The 15,874-nt window shown below is 34.8% G+C and overlaps 1 protein-coding gene across 1 annotated transcript; it reads left to right on the top strand.

Annotated features, from left to right (window-relative positions):
* Window positions 1–11,109: 11,109 nt before the first annotated feature.
* On the top strand, window positions 11,110–14,399 carry LOC140797585 (very-long-chain 3-oxoacyl-CoA reductase 1). The gene is made up of 3 exons (XM_073151155.1): window positions 11,110–11,884; window positions 12,884–12,953; window positions 13,978–14,399. Exons 1-3 carry the CDS (start codon window positions 11,241–11,243, stop codon window positions 14,233–14,235), a joined length of 972 nt encoding a protein of 323 aa, XP_073007256.1. The 5' UTR covers window positions 11,110–11,240; the 3' UTR covers window positions 14,236–14,399.
* The last annotated feature ends 1,475 nt before the right edge of the window (window positions 14,400–15,874 follow it).

Here is a 15,874-nt window from a genome sequence, read left to right as displayed (position 1 = left end):
TCACCAGAACCAATGTATTCAGGTCATCAAAGCAGGCTTAATTCAGATGGTGGGCGTGAAGGAGTATATGATTCACCACAGTACATACCTGGACGACCTAAACCTGAATGGATCCCTTCAAATTCAGGTAACATTCCTAAATTTCCTAGAGTTGATTTACCACAATTTGATGGGGATAAACCAAGAGCTTAGACTAGGAAATGTCATCGATTCTTCCTTTTTACTGACATTCCTGACCACCAAAAGGTTCTGTATGTGTCACTATACTTGAATGGTAAGGCAGAAGCCTGGTTCCATGACTACCAAGAGGGAAAACCTTACCTGGATTGGAATGCTTTTGAGGAAGCAATATGTCTTAGGTTTGATGACCTAGGATATGACAATGTCATTTGAGAGTTTAATAAATTGAAACAAGAAGGTAGTGTCACTGAGTATCAAGAGCAATTTGAAGAATTGAAATCTCTAATGATACTTAAAAATAAATATTTCACAGAAGAATATTTTATTCATAGTTTCTTAAGTGGCTTAAGGGAGGACATTAGGCCTCTGATCCATATGTTTAATCCCACTTCTTTCCACCAAGCAGTATATCTAGCTAAGATGCATGAAAGTGCCATTGATAATGACCCTCGTTTTTAGAAGATTTACCTAGACCCACCACCTACACTAAACCTTTTTACCTATCTTTGAATGGCTCGCATACCACCCAAATTCCAACTTCTACAGCCAAACCAATTTCACAATCTCAATTGGCTTCAGTACCCTATACAAACTTTTCTAAACAACCTAATCATTTTACTCTCCCAAGAAACAACCCAGTTAACCCACCTATCCACAGACTCACTTGGGCAGAAATGAAAGCTAGAAGGGATAAAAATCTTTGCTATAACTATGATGAGATCTGGAAAAAGGGGCATAGATGTGTGAGATAGCAGCTATATATGATCAATTTAGAAGACTCTGGTCCTATTGACAGTGAAGAAGAAATAGTTGATACACTCACTGATAACCTTGTTGAAACTGCAGTGGAGGTTTCCATCAATGCCTTAGCGGGGTACACTTCTTTTCACACTATTCGGATTCATGGACTACTCAATAAGAGGCCAATCTGTATATTGGTGGATAGTGGTAGTACCCATAGCTTCTTGGACCCTAATGCTGCTAGAAGAAAGTCATTGCATCATTGAATGTATAGCTCCTCTTTATGTAACTGTTGCCAATGGTCACAAGCTTATTAGCTCTTCTACTTGCTCACAACTTACTTGGACTATGCAAGGTTCTACATTCACAACTGATATGAAAATCTTGCAATTAGGAGGTTGTGATATGGTACTTGGGGTGGATTGGATACGTCAGTATAGTCCTATAGTATTTGATTTTGAGAACCTCACGCTGAAATTCCAAAAGGATGGCAAAGAGATTAAATTTTCTAGAATGGACAATAGTACAACTTGTCAACTTATCTCAGGCTCTTCTATGGCCAAACTACTTCAGAAAGGGCATAATGCTTTCTTGGGGCAGCTATTCTCTATTAATTCAGACCTTGAATCAGCTAATTTAGTTCAGTAAGTTGCAGTACCAAGTCTTACTTCACTAATACTCTCTTCTTTACTAGCTGATTTTGTAGATATCTTTGAAGAACCGCATCATCTCTCTCCTATAAGATCCCAAGACCACTGCATACATCTGAAATCAGAAGCAAACCCACCTAATATGAGGCCTTATCGAATCCCTTTTGCCCAAAAAACTGTAGTGGAATCTATTGTTTAGGAATTGCTCAAATTAGGGGTCATTCAGCCGAGCCAAAGTCCGTTTTTTTCACCTATTTTGTTGGTCAAAAAGAAAGATGGAGGTTGGAGATTGTGTGTTGACTATTGAAAATTAAATGACCTCACCATCAAAAACAAGTATCCTATTCCTATCATTGAAGAGTTACTTGATGAATTGCAAGGCTCTACTATATTCTCCAAGTTAGATTTGAGGTCCGGATACTATCAAATCAGAATGCATCCTTCCAATATTCCAAAGACTGCATTCAGGACACATCATGGACATTTTGAGTTTCGAGTAATGCCATTTGAACTTTGCAATGCCCCTGCTCCTTCCAATTTTTAATGAATGACATATTTCAACCCATCTTGAGGAAATTTGTCTTGGTATTCTTCGATGATATATTAATTTATAGCTCTTTGATGGAACAACATTTACACCATCTACAACAAGTTCTGAAATTACTACGGCAGCACTCTTTATTTGCTAAACTTTCCAAATGTTCCTTTGCTGTCTCACAAATTGAATACTTGGGCCATATTATAAACAAAGATGGGGTGGCTGCTAATCCAAAAAAAATTGCTTGCATTCTAAAATGGCCCAAACCGACAACTCTGAAGCAATTAAGAGGTTTTTTGGGATTAACCGGTTACTATAGAAAATTTGTCTTCAACTACGGGTTGATTACAAAGCCTCTTACTAACATGTTGAAGAAGGACTCCTACTCATGGTCTTCAGAATCTGAAGAAGCATTCCAACTTTTGAAGCAAGTGATGACTAGTACCCCTGTTTTGGCACTTCCAAACTTCAATAAGCCTTTTGAAATAGAAGCTGATGCTAGTGGTATAGGTGTGGGTGTTGTGCTCAGTCAAGATGGCCATCCTATAGCATATTTCAGCAAGGCATTAGGGACCAAATTCCAATCCTATTCTACTTATTAGAAAGAGCTACTTGCCATAGTCATAGCTGTTACCAAATGGAAATCATATCTAGATGGACAACACTTCATCATCCATACGAACCACCAAAGCATTAAGTAACTATTGGAGCAGTGCTTGCACACCCTTTTGCAACAGAAATGGCTAATCAAGTTATTGAGATTTGACTATGAATTGCATTATAAACAAGGTAAAGAGAACATAGCTACAGATGCTTTATCGAGAGTACCATTTGTTACTTCTTCCCTTGCTTCCTTATCTGTGGTAAATCCAAGTTGGCTAGAGGAGGTATTGGCATCTTATAAAGATGATAGTTTGGCATCCCTTCTCTTCCCTAAGCTTACTATCACTTCCCCATATAATGACTTTTCTTTATCACAAGGTATTATCGGCTACAAAAACAGAATTTATCTTGGAGCTACCACTGACATCCGATCTAGAGTTTTTACAGCACTGCATGCTACACCTCTTGGAGGACATTCAGGTCGACAAGCTACATATCACCACCTGAAAAAAAATTTCTTCTAGCCAGGCCTCAAAAGAATGGTTACTGACTTCATCAAAGTTTGTGATATGTGTCAAAGACACAAGCATGAGCAAACCCACCCCGCAGGCCTACTACAACCTCTTCCCATACCAACCAGATTTTGGGCTAATATTTCTATGGACTTTATAGAGGGCCTACCTAAATCGGAAGGGAAATAGGTGATCTTGGTTGTTGTTGACAGATTAAGCAAATACTCACATTTTTTCTCCATTGCTCATCCTTTCACAGCTCCTCAGGTGGCTACACTATTCCTAGATAATATTTACAAATTGCATGGCTTACCCGAGAACATTGTTAGTGATAGAGGCTCTATCTTCATCAGCTCTTTTTGGAAGGCAATTTTCAGTAAATTGGGTACTACCTTGCAGTTTTCTACAGCTTATCACCCACAAACGGATGGGCAAACAGAAAGGGTAAATACTTGTCTTGAATCATACTTGAGATGCATGACCAGTTCAAAGCCAAAAAAATGGAATCAATGGGTATCCCTTGCCGAGTGGTGGTTCAATACTAACTACCACACCAGTTTGCAAATCTCTCCTTTTCAGGCTCTGTATGATTATCCTCCTCCACAGTTAGTTCTCTCTGTTGAGCCTACTACTCCTCTGCAAGCTGTTGAATCCTATTTAGTGGAGCGCAATCGCATGGTAACTCTCCTCCGAGCTGAATTGGCCAAAGCACAATCCAAAATGAAAAGCTATGCTGACAAAAACAGATAGGAAAGGGAATTTGCTGTGGTAGACTGGGTTTACCTAATATTACAACCATATAGGCAATCATCTGTTGAAATCAGGAGCTCGTTGAAATTAGCGGCAAAATTCTATGGGCCTTTTCAGATTATTGATCGTATTGGCAAAGTTGCTTACAAGTTACTACTCCCTCCAACTTCAAAAATTCATAATGTCTTCCATGTTTCTCAACTAAAGAAACACTTGGGCCCAGCAATACACCCACAACCATCCCTTCCACAAGTTGACTCTAATGGTGAGTCTCTATTACATCCTGAGAAGATCCTCCAGCGACGCATGATACGACGAGGAAATCAAGCAATCACCCAAATTTTGGTTAAGTGGAGAAATTCGTCAGAGGAGGAAGCAACTTGGGAGGACTACCATGCCTTGCTTCGCCAGTTTCCAGCGCTTGATCCTTGAGGTCAAGGATCTCTAGAAAGGAGGGTAATATGCCATGGCCCAATAGAAAATGAAGATGACTTTGGGGAAGATGAACATTTTTCACTTCAGTCCTATTTTATTTTTATTTTCATTTGAGTCCTTAATTTCCATGTGATTAGCACGTGAGGAATTGTTAGACATCACTGTCCACTCGTGGCAATTGGTTAGGAGAGAGAGAGAGAGCTGGGGTGAGAGTATAAATACAACTTTGTATTAAACTGAGAAGGGGGACAAGTAATGAAATAGCTCTCTATTTTAGCGGGGAAGACAACCAATTCAGTGGAACTGGTGTCTCCTTTACTCTCCTCCTTACTTTGGATGCATTTGTGATTTGTGGATCTATTATGGTTAGTAATTTCGTACCTGACCTTAACAGCAACCGACCAGATTCCTATTCATTCAACAAAATTTCCACCAAGTTTTCTTCATTTCTTCATTCGATCATATCACTCTAATGTGATATGATATCTAAAATAATGAAGGAAAGGGTTGACTATCTCTTTTTGAATTTATTGCCAGCAAAAATGCTGATAGATTTGGCAGTCCAATTAATTGCTAATCTCCTCAACTCTATAATTTGGTTGAAGAAATTAACTTCCTACGATTTTGATTGCAGTTGCTAATTCTAGGCTAATAATTATAATCTAATGGTCTGATTCTACTAGTCCATATGATAAAAGAGTTCAAAATATCAGCCTATCTGTTCATTAAGACAAGAAAATGTTACAAAAGAAGTCACAAGGTGAGTTCAACCACACCTTTGCTAATCCAATTTGCTAGGGGATCAACTATCACGCCCCGATCTAAGAATATTATGACCGTGAATCTCTAAGATAAAACTTGGAGAAAACACGGAAGCCCAAATAATAATCAAATCCTAAAATAAATTGACACAGCGAGAACGGTACTCAATCTTCAGAGTTCTCACTAAGCAGCTTCTTAAATTCCTACAAAATAATAAGTCCTCATGAGTTAAACGCCCAGCAATTAACCCTCTTTAGAGCATCTCCAACCGGGCTCTAAATCTCCAAATTTGGAGCCCGGTGGAGCTCCAACCGGGCTCTATATGGGGCTCCAAATTTGGAGCCATGAATAGTGGGGCTCCAAATTTGGAGCCCCACCACGAAAATGGAGCCGGGCTCCATTTGTCACATCAACTTTTTGAAAATGCCAAAATTGCCCAATAAGTGTTATATTCAATAATTTTAATTCCATTTGTATCCTTTGTTAAATAATTTAGTTAGTTAAGCTAAGCATATAATTAGTTTTACTAATCGGTTTTTAACAAAAAAAATACCTTTGGAAAGGTCTCATCGAGACCTTTAAAATGAGTCTAATATTAAATTACTTTTGAGTTAATTTTAATTTTAATTTTTTTTTATTTATAAAAATGAGTCTAATATTAAATTATTTTTGAGTTAATTTAAATTTAAATTTTTTTATTATTTATAAAAATGAGTCTAATAAATTATGTATCCTAAAATATAATTACTCAAAATTATCCCCAATGTAAATATTAAAAATTAAAATACATTAGATATGAAATACATCAAACATGAAATACATTAAAAATGAAATACATCAAATAAAAATTACATTAAAATTTATATTCCTTCATTCCCGTGCCTCTTCCATAAGTGTTCAATTAGTGCATTTCGAAGCTCAAAATGAGCCTCTCTATCTTGGATCTTCCTATGTCGCGCAAGGAATCGTTGAAATCGTTCATCATTATTGGCTTCAAGCTCTTCAATGACCAGAATATTAAACATCTATTGCTTTTATTATATTTGGTTAATTTCTGCTTATTTTAGGTAATGTAATTTTGATATTTTTAGTTAATGACATGTAATGCTTATTTCGATGTTTATTTCGTGTAATGCAATTTCAATGCGTTTAATTAAAAAATTAGTAATTTAAAATTACTTCTAAAACTATTGAATATTAATCTTATTTTAAAGATCTCGATGAGAGTTTTCTAACCATATATTTTTTAATAAAAAATAATAACGCTAAGATGATCTATTAAGCAATTTAAAATAGCTAATATAATAATATATATTATATTATTTTATAATATATATGGAGTCCGGTGCATTGGAGTGCACAGGGCTCTTGCTCTATTTTTGGCTCCATATTTGGAGCTTTTGGGCTCCAAATATGGAGCAAGCATTGGAGATGCTCTTACTAATAATATATCTAATGACAAATATTAATATGTGATATGAATAGTAGTAGAAAAAGAATAGTAATAATATATATAATCCGTCTTGAAAAAATAAATAAATTTTTGTCTCTTATATTGAATTTCAATTTTCATATATACTAAATTAAAATCATAAATTATTCATATCATTTTGAATAAATCAACATAAAACGAATCAATCTCTGCTAAAAGTATACTATCATGAAAATTAAATTAAAAATCATTTATATTAACATAATCTAAATAAATCAATATAAAATGAATCAGTCTCCGCTAAAAGTGTACTATCATGGAAATCAAATCATAAATCATCCATATTATCTCATATTAAATAAATCAATCTCTACTAAAAATGTATTATCATGGAAATCGAATCATAAATCATTCATAATGTCTCCGCCAAAAGTGTACCATGATGGAAACCTGCCAAAATTGATAAAATGTCATATTATCTTATTAATGGGTACTCTGACCCGTGGCCACATTACACTACCTAGTCACCATCGAGATGGTGCCCGGGACTTTTCTAGATAGTCGATCCGTCTAGGGTCACAGTAGGTACTTTACCGTGCCATACTGATTTTTTCACTAGCCGTTGAGTAAAATTAGAGTCATCGGGATAAAAACCAAGAATTTTTTTTCTAATTTTGCTAGAGTCACTTGGTAGCATATCACAATGTTACATTCAAAAAATCTTTTTCCTGAACTTATCTTTTTGAATATAAATTAGGTTCAAGATTTCACTTTTATCAGTATTCAACTATACTGATTCAGTCTGAATCTCAATTATCAAATTTCTCAATCATCAAAATTTTGAATTCTTCAAATACAATATATGAACAGATAATCCATAAATCCATACATACATACATATATATATATATATATATATATATCGAAAAACACAAACAAATAATAATCTCAAATTGATCTTGCAAAATTTCACATCTTAAAAATAATATTTTATTATGATCATATTCTCAAAAATAAAGATCTCTTATATTTTATTTACAGAAAATAAAATATATTATCATAAAGATTTCCTATGTTATTTTCTAAAAATAAAATTTAATAATTAATATTCTTTTTTCAGAAATCTGAAATTTAAAATTGTAATATTCCTAATTTATATCTTATTTTCTGCAATAAAAATAAACATTAAATATTTTTCAGAAATATGAAAATAATAAACAATAAAATCCTTTTTTCCAAGAATAATTTTTATAAAATACAAAATCTTAACATCTCTAATTTTTTTATTTAAAATCTTTAAAACAATGAATTTCTTAACTTCTCGCATAATTGACATCGTTATATTATAAACTTTCTTATCTCATAAAATTAAATAGGATAAGAATTAATATAAAGAGATATTTCAAGTTCATCATTTCTATTTTCTATAATAAAAATTTAATAAATATGAGTGAGAATTTGACTTTATCGTTCAATCCAAAATAATTTGATTTCCACGTGCTAATAGTAATTGGCATGAATTTTGGTGCACCGTATAATTATCTCTCTCTACTTTTCTTCTCTTTCGTACTGTATTTTTTAAAATAAATTCTAATATCTTTAAGATATACCTAAAAATTTAATTAATTTAATAAAAATCCTAAAAGATAAAAGATAAAATAAAATATCTCATCATCTAAATATTTATTTATATTTTAAAATTTTGGGTTGTCGTCTCAACTAATCTCCTCGCTCGTTGAGCATGTTAATCAGCACTTAGCTATCACCGAACAGTTTAGTTGTCTATATATTAGATGAGCTAGTCCATTTGTCTATTATATAATAAAAAAAGAGGTGCTAATTCTCCATAATTAATTAGCGGCGAACTAAAATGAATATAATCCACAACATTAGTACAAATAGATCCCAAATTAATGCTTCGTGTATTCCAAAAAGTTAGGGTTAAAAGAATAATTTCGGATGAATCATTTAGTTTCTATTATGGCAGGATATTCTAAATTGACTGTATCTATCGAAATTAGCTCTCCTCCAAACTCTATTTATCAAACTAAACTGGTATAGTACCAAAATTTAATGTCAGAAGGAGTCTACTTATGCTAGCTTAGCATCCATGTCATAAGATCACTAGTAAAATACTAAATTGTTGATCACTATTTTGCTTAGAAGATGAACTGCTAACGAGTTTAGCAATTTCCTTATAGAATAAATTGTTGATATTATTAGTGTTTTTTTACTGTAGCAAGCTGATACATATGCAAAAAAATAGTTAAAGCACAAACTTAGTATATTGGACTTAAGTATTAAATAAAATGTTATCACCTCCTAAAAAGGAAAATACTAAATATTTTAGCATTTTATTTGAACGGATAATATTAAACATTCCATATTTTAGAAGTAACATAGATGTTAGTTGATGCAATAAAGTTTGGGTGTAGTCTATTTCGTATTAAGTTTGAGCGTAGTCTATTTCGATAAAGTAAAGTTTAGGAGAGGACTACCTTGTCAACTATGTGCATGTATGTATATACACACATACATTTGATTATGGTGGACTTTATAAGTTAGTTGGAAGTAGCCTAGCTAATTGATTAGGATACCAATATCAGCTATGGAGTTGATAACAACTTATATCTTCCTAAATGAGTTACTCCATATTCCTTTCTAGGGTAGTCTCCACATTTTTCTCTTTAGAACAACGGTCCTTTATTGTGTCCTTATAAATATGTTTGATAAGTAAGATATTTACATGGCAGGAATAATAGTATAACATGCTAGGTATTAGTAGACATAAAATTATAATATATGAGAGGATTGTGATTATTATTTGATCAAAATAGTCGATATCGAAATACGACAATCTCAATATAAATTATGCCCTTATGTGGAACTCTGTTAGGCCCTTTTTAAATAATATATTATAATTAAATTTAATCAAACATAAGTCTAAACATAACATAATTTGCAGTCCCTTGTGCATATAGATTGTTAGGTCATAATCTCTTTTAGCGTTTGGATACATACGTAGGCTTAACTGTGAATGTACTTCTAATATTTGATTTAAAATTTTTAAAATTTTTATTACAAGTACTAAGAGCACCTCCTATTTTGTTGCTCTTCTAAGCCGACTTTCAAATCTGTCATGTAAGACATTTTATACATTGCTAGCATTTATAAGAATACTATCGAGGATCGTAATATTTCCTCTTTTCATAATACTATATTTGTATAACATGGTGTTATTTGAGTAAGGCCGATTAAGACATGTTAAGGAGTTCATAATAAAATAAAAGGATAATTATAGTTAGATTCCTGAACTATCACTATTTTTTATATACCTCTAATAATCTTATTGTATAATACATAGACTCTATGAGCTATTGAAAATATCTCACTCTACTAATATCATAGGTAGAAAGTTAAAATGATCAAAATAACCACGAGAAGATAAATATATTTGGGAAGTTAAAAATTCCCCTCTCTTCGTTTATCATCCAAGGAATAACTCATCTTTAATAAGAATGAACACATTATTTTAAACTCAAACAATTCATATAAGTTCGAATTGCTTATATAATGTCTCGTTTTCATGTTTAATGTTCCTAACCTTTTAATAAACCGGTCGTGATCGTTGAATTTAACTAATACAAGCATAATATGACCCGGTCAATTGCAACCTTTACTCGCATATTATTCCTCTTTTTGTCGGTATCTAACACTAATTATTATGTTTTAACTCAAAAAATTCGTATAGATTTAAAATTACTTATGTAGTAGTGGGTCGTTCTCATGTTTAATATTTCTAACCATTTAATGAGTTGCCACCCTTACTCCCATAGTATTTCTCTTTTCCTATGTATCTAAGATAGGAATGCACTCATTATTTATTTAAGATCTAGTTTTCTAATTCCTGTTATACCTCTTTTTCTTTGACTCCTAAATAATATTTCAATCATGCCCATTGGAATCAATTTATTATCTCAACTACCTTAGCTCTATAGAAATATACTATACAATCATGATAGAGAACAAGATCACTCTACTAATCATTAAACATTTCTTCTAATCAAGTTCTTCATTATATGTTCATAATAACACTTGGTTTTGAATAAGTACCTCTAAAACACCCTTTTATACTTATAGAAGCCTCTAATTCTGTTAACCAAAACAAAGGGTGAGTGCAATGGATTTGCTCAATTAAATTCTAGTAATTGAGAAGGCAATTGACAACAATCTACATGATGGTGGCACAAAAACCAAATGAAAATGGCCCTTAACCAACATGACAACATGTCATTATTACAAATTAATTAAAAGGAGATAGTAATATTAACAGATGAAAAAAAAATATTAAAAGAAATTAAAAAAAAAACTCTTACTAAATCCCATGTTTACTAGATTACTACTCCCTTTAGTAATAGATTTTTTTTAATATAATTTTTTTTCTTGTTGACTTAATTTATTAATGCCATTAAATGGGGTAACAGCTCATCCAACCTCAACCACTTCAACCCACCACTTGTCGTATCAAAATTACTACATCCACCCCCATCCCTCCTCTATAAAACCCTCCCCTGCTCCAGAAATCTAAGCTCAAATCTTTCAAAAAACACCCTTGAAGAAACCCCCCGCCCCAAACAATGGAGTTCTGCTCCCACTTCGACCACCTCCTCTCCCAGCCCCCATGGCTGCTCGCCCTCCTCGGCGTCGGCCTCCTCACACTCCTTCGCCTGTCCGTCTCCGTGGCTGTCTGGGTCTACGTCACCTTCCTCCGCCCCGGGAAGCCCCTCCGCCGCCGGTATGGCTCCTGGGCCGTCGTCACCGGATCGAGCGATGGGATCGGCCGCGCCTTCGCCTTCCGCCTCGCCGCCTCCGGACTCAGCCTCGTTCTTGTTGGGCGTAACCCCGAGAAGCTCCGCGACGTCGCCGACGCTGTGAAGGTTAAGTACCCCAACGCCAAGGTCGAGCTCGTTGTTATAGACTTCGCCGGCGACCTCGCCGGAGGGGTCGAGAGGCTTAAGGCCGTCATCAAGGGGTTGGATGTCGGGGTTTTGGTGAACAACGCCGGGGTCTCGTACCCGTACGCGAGGTACTTCCATGAGGTCGACGACGACTTGCTGAAGGATTTGATTAGGGTTAACGTGGAGGGGGTGACGAGGGTGACGCACGCGGTGATTTCGGGGATGTTGGAGAGGAAGAGAGGGGCGGTGGTCAACATCGGATCCGGAGCCGCCATTGTTATTCCTTCAGATCCGCTCTACGCAGTCTATGCCGCCACCAAAGCGTAAGTTTTTTATGTTCGTCATTTGATCTCTTTATGGTTTTTTGTAGTTATTTGTTTAGATTCGTATTCTTGCTTGCTTGTTTGGTTTTGCTAGTATACTGGAAGGTGAAATAGATGAGGAATCTAAAGATTTTGAAGGGGAAAAAAGGTTGATTGAGTTAAAGATTAGTTGATAGGGAATGAAGAATTTTGTCACAAAAAGTTATAGATCATGTGGTTGGTGTGATACTGGAGAGCAAGTGATGACTGTGGTCCAGGGTGGTGGTTATTTGTTGTTCTATAGTATCCAGTCTACGCCGCTTATGCCACCACCAAAGCGTGATCTTTTGTGTTGATATCTTGATTCAGAGATCCATGCTTTTGCTTGTGTTATTTGATTTTATTAGATACGGTTTGGGGATTTTGGGTTGGAATGGTGAATCTATGCATGGAAGATGAAGTAGATGAGCGGCAGTGTTTAGAGGTGTATGATTTTGGGAATGGGAAAATGGATTGGTGGAAGCCGAAGTAACTGGGATCTAAAAATTTTGTTGCTTTGAGGATAAAATAGGTTGTTTGACTTGATGCTTACTTGGGAAGGAAGGCAGCGGAATTTTGTTGCAAATCCTTAAACCTATGGGTCATGCGTGCAATTGGTGTAATTCTTACTGACCGTAATCTTTTGTCTTGGAGGTAAATGTGAGAAATGCGAAACCCACTTTAGTTTAGTTGTATAGATCTATGTTAGGGGATTCTTTGCAATATTAGATGCAATGGGCATTAATGCACATGGGGTAGTCTAGATCCATCAGCCAGAAGGAAAAAGAAACAAAATCAAACTCCTACAGTCTTTGTTTGTCTAGATTCAAAGTTTCGTAGAGGATGGTTATAGGATGTACAGATGAACTGCTTTGACTTTTATGTTTACATTTTCTTTTAAGAACATGTGGGGTTTGATGGTGCAGATACAATACATGATTTATCAATGCTTAATAAGGCGCTGTTATTAATTTTTTTCAGGTATGTTGACCAGTTCTCTAGATGCCTTTACGTCGAATATAAGAACAAGGGGATTGATGTGCAATGCCAGGTAATTTGTTTGCTACTTCTCTTTGTCAGTTCTGGTTTCATTGAAGAGGAAATTTTTGTCTTATTGTCTTACTTCTTAATCCCATGATTTAGACATAAAGGTGTTAAAAATTTACATTAATAGACTTTGCATGCTCTCAGTGCTACAAACTGCTCTAGATTATTTGAGTTTTTACTGTGGCCTTTTATCATCCTTTGTGGATATCTATTTTCACCCTGGTTTATTACCTTCCCTCTAAGCTACTATATAGTTTATTGCTCCTACTGACCATTGTAATATCACAAGAAGGTTCAGCTCTGTTGAAGTATGGTGTGTCCTGGTCGTGCTTACTGAATCCCAACTTCTTGAATGTTTTTTGTTTAAAAACTCGAACATTTCTTTAACAAGATAAGCTTTTTCCAATGCATGTCTGAGCTCAGTAAAGCTCATTTGGTACTGCCTTGCTTGAAATTTCTCATGTAAGTTCGAGACATACTCTGAGCAATTCACAAATAATCTGCTCAAGGAATTGCTCATCATAGACGAAGAATTAGATCCCCAAGATTTTAATGCAAATTTACTTGCTCTGAAACATCTAAAGGAGAAACAATTGAAGATAAAGGTTTATGCTTTTATGTGACTGGATTTTCTTGTTGTCAATATGTAAGTTGACTTCTAAAGAATCAGCAAGGAACCAGATGTGCCTGTAGTTTCTGATACTAATTAAGATCTGGGTGTCTGTCAATTTAAAACAACAACCCTTTATTGGAAGTGTGTAATATTTCTCTATGCTCAATATGCTGATATCTAAGGTATCACGGGGAAACAACAACCCTTCTACTACCGTGCATTTTTTTCTCGCATTCCGCCTAATGCCCTCCAAGCAGTTCATTATTGTAAGACTAACTACAGTTTCTAGAAACAAAGGCAGTGAATTTTCTTTATTGCATCTTAGTCTAATGTCAAATTGATCCTAATTTTTGCAAGTCCTCACTTTGTAACTTCTATACTCTGTGTTTGATCTGCTGTGGCTTGTTAACTTCAGGTACCTTTGTATGTGGCAACAAAGATGGCATCAATCAGGCGATCTTCCTTCCTCGTCCCGTCTGCGGAAACCTATGCCCGTGCCGCCGTCCGGTGGATTGGCTACGAGCCGAGATGCACACCCTACTGGCCACACTCTCTGTTATGGTGTCTAATTTCTGTTCTGCCTGAATGGGTGGTCGACAAGTGGCGCCTCGGCTTTTGCCTCGGAATACGCAAGAGGGGGCAGCTCAAAGATGCCAAGAAGAAGGAGCAGTAATGTTTGCCGTCTAAATAGAAATTTAGCTGCAATGCTTCTTACCCTCTGGTTGAATTTGGGAGTTAAAAAGACTTCATTTTCTTTTATCGTTCGTGGCACTGAGTAGTTAAGAACATTGTTTGCAGTATACTAAATTAATGGGAGGATTTCTCGTTTGTTGTTTATTTTATCTTTTCCTCATTTACATTATATATCTCATGCTACGGGGCATTGGTGGGAGTCTCGTGCATCTGGGATGTCTTTTAATATATATTATCATGCCATCTTTGAAAGATGATAGCATGATACAAATGTTCTTTTGGGTTTCTTTCTCTATTATATCATCATCACCCACATCTTTGCAATTTAATCTAAGTATTAAAGAAGAGAAAGGGCTTGCTTAAGGTGTAGGTGTACAATATGTGAAAGAAAGCACTCTTGTTGGACGAGAGTGCGAAAGACAACAAAAGAGGTTTCAACTGGGACCTGGAGGTATTGTAATTGGCGTGCACGTCATAGTTAGTTGTACAAGTCTCATCTCATTAGGAGATCGTGAGAGTTAAGAGAGGTGAAGTCGTGTTCGGACGGATCTTGTGCTTCTTCTCATGCTTTTCTGGTTAGCTAGTCGTCTTCAACTAGACTCTATTTTTCTCCTCGTTCTTTTTATCGCTCACACACTTCACCTGCTGGAATTCTGGGTGTTCAAAATGGGCAACATGTCACACTGAAAATGAGTACTACTTAGAAGCTGGAACCTTTTGAATCTCTTCTTTTCCAAGTCTTTTTTAATACTACAATTGGCAATTCTAAAAATATTATTTATTCAAGTGGTTCGCCTCTCAAACTTAATACTAATACTTCTACTTTTATGAGAGTTTTTGAACAAACTAGATATATTTTTAATTTTTGTTTATCGAAATAGCTTGCACTCAATTTAATATCGAAAGAGGTTTATTTCATTGTAACCCTAAATAAAATGTTAAAATATTAAGTGTTCTATCTGGCCAAAAATAAAACACTAAAATAATTATCATTTTTATTAAAAAAAATACTATAACATTTCAGCGATTAACCAGAAAAAAAATGATACACATAAGATTCTAAAAATTTTCTTAAAAAGTTTATTTATTCAAGTGGTTCGCCCTTAATAGGTCTATTTTGAAAGCAACTACCACTTCATAGGTAGACCTGAGGAAGGTTAGTTCAACCTGCGACTAGTTTTTATTAGGTTCGAGATTAGGTCAAAGTTCTTTTTATCCAATAGGCTGTCTAGTCAGGGTCGGATCAAAAAGTTTAAGCCCAATTAAACTTCAGGTCAAGTTTGAGCTTAATGATATTTTTTATAGACCCGATCCAACCAATCCCACTATTATATATATATATATATATATATATATATATATATATATATATAAGACAAACAAACGCTCCTGGATCGAATCCACTTCTGAAAGATGTTTTATTATATGTTGTCTAAAATATTCTAAGAGTTTTATAAAGCTTATTTAATCTTATTAGCTCTTTATCAATTATCAAATTAATAGGTTAGGGTGGAGTTATCTAATATTTAGGCCCCAAAAATTTAAAATTACATCGGGTCGGGTCGGGTTGGGCTTGAATATTTTCAAAATAATTAGATTTATAATTAGGATCAACAGTA

The sequence above is a fragment of the Typha latifolia genome, chromosome 11, assembly GCF_019914945.1.
Source record: "Typha latifolia isolate L0001 chromosome 11, TyphaL0001v2, whole genome shotgun sequence".
Taxonomy (NCBI): Eukaryota; Viridiplantae; Streptophyta; class Magnoliopsida; order Poales; family Typhaceae; genus Typha; species Typha latifolia.
The sequence above is the reverse complement of the archived record's forward strand: the minus strand, read 5'-3'. Positions and strand labels throughout refer to the sequence as shown.

What these genes read in the sequence shown, in the direction of transcription:
- LOC140797585 (XM_073151155.1), top strand. Translation starts at nt 11,241, where the DNA reads ATGGAGTTCTGCTCCCACTTCGACCACCTCCTCTCCCAGCCCCCATGG. An exon ending in GTCTATGCCGCCACCAAAGC is followed by an intron (nt 11,885 to 12,883) that starts GTAAGTTTTTTA and finishes AATTTTTTTCAG; the next exon opens with GTATGTTGACCAGTTCTCTA. An exon ending in GGATTGATGTGCAATGCCAG is followed by an intron (nt 12,954 to 13,977) that starts GTAATTTGTTTG and finishes TGTTAACTTCAG; the next exon opens with GTACCTTTGTATGTGGCAAC.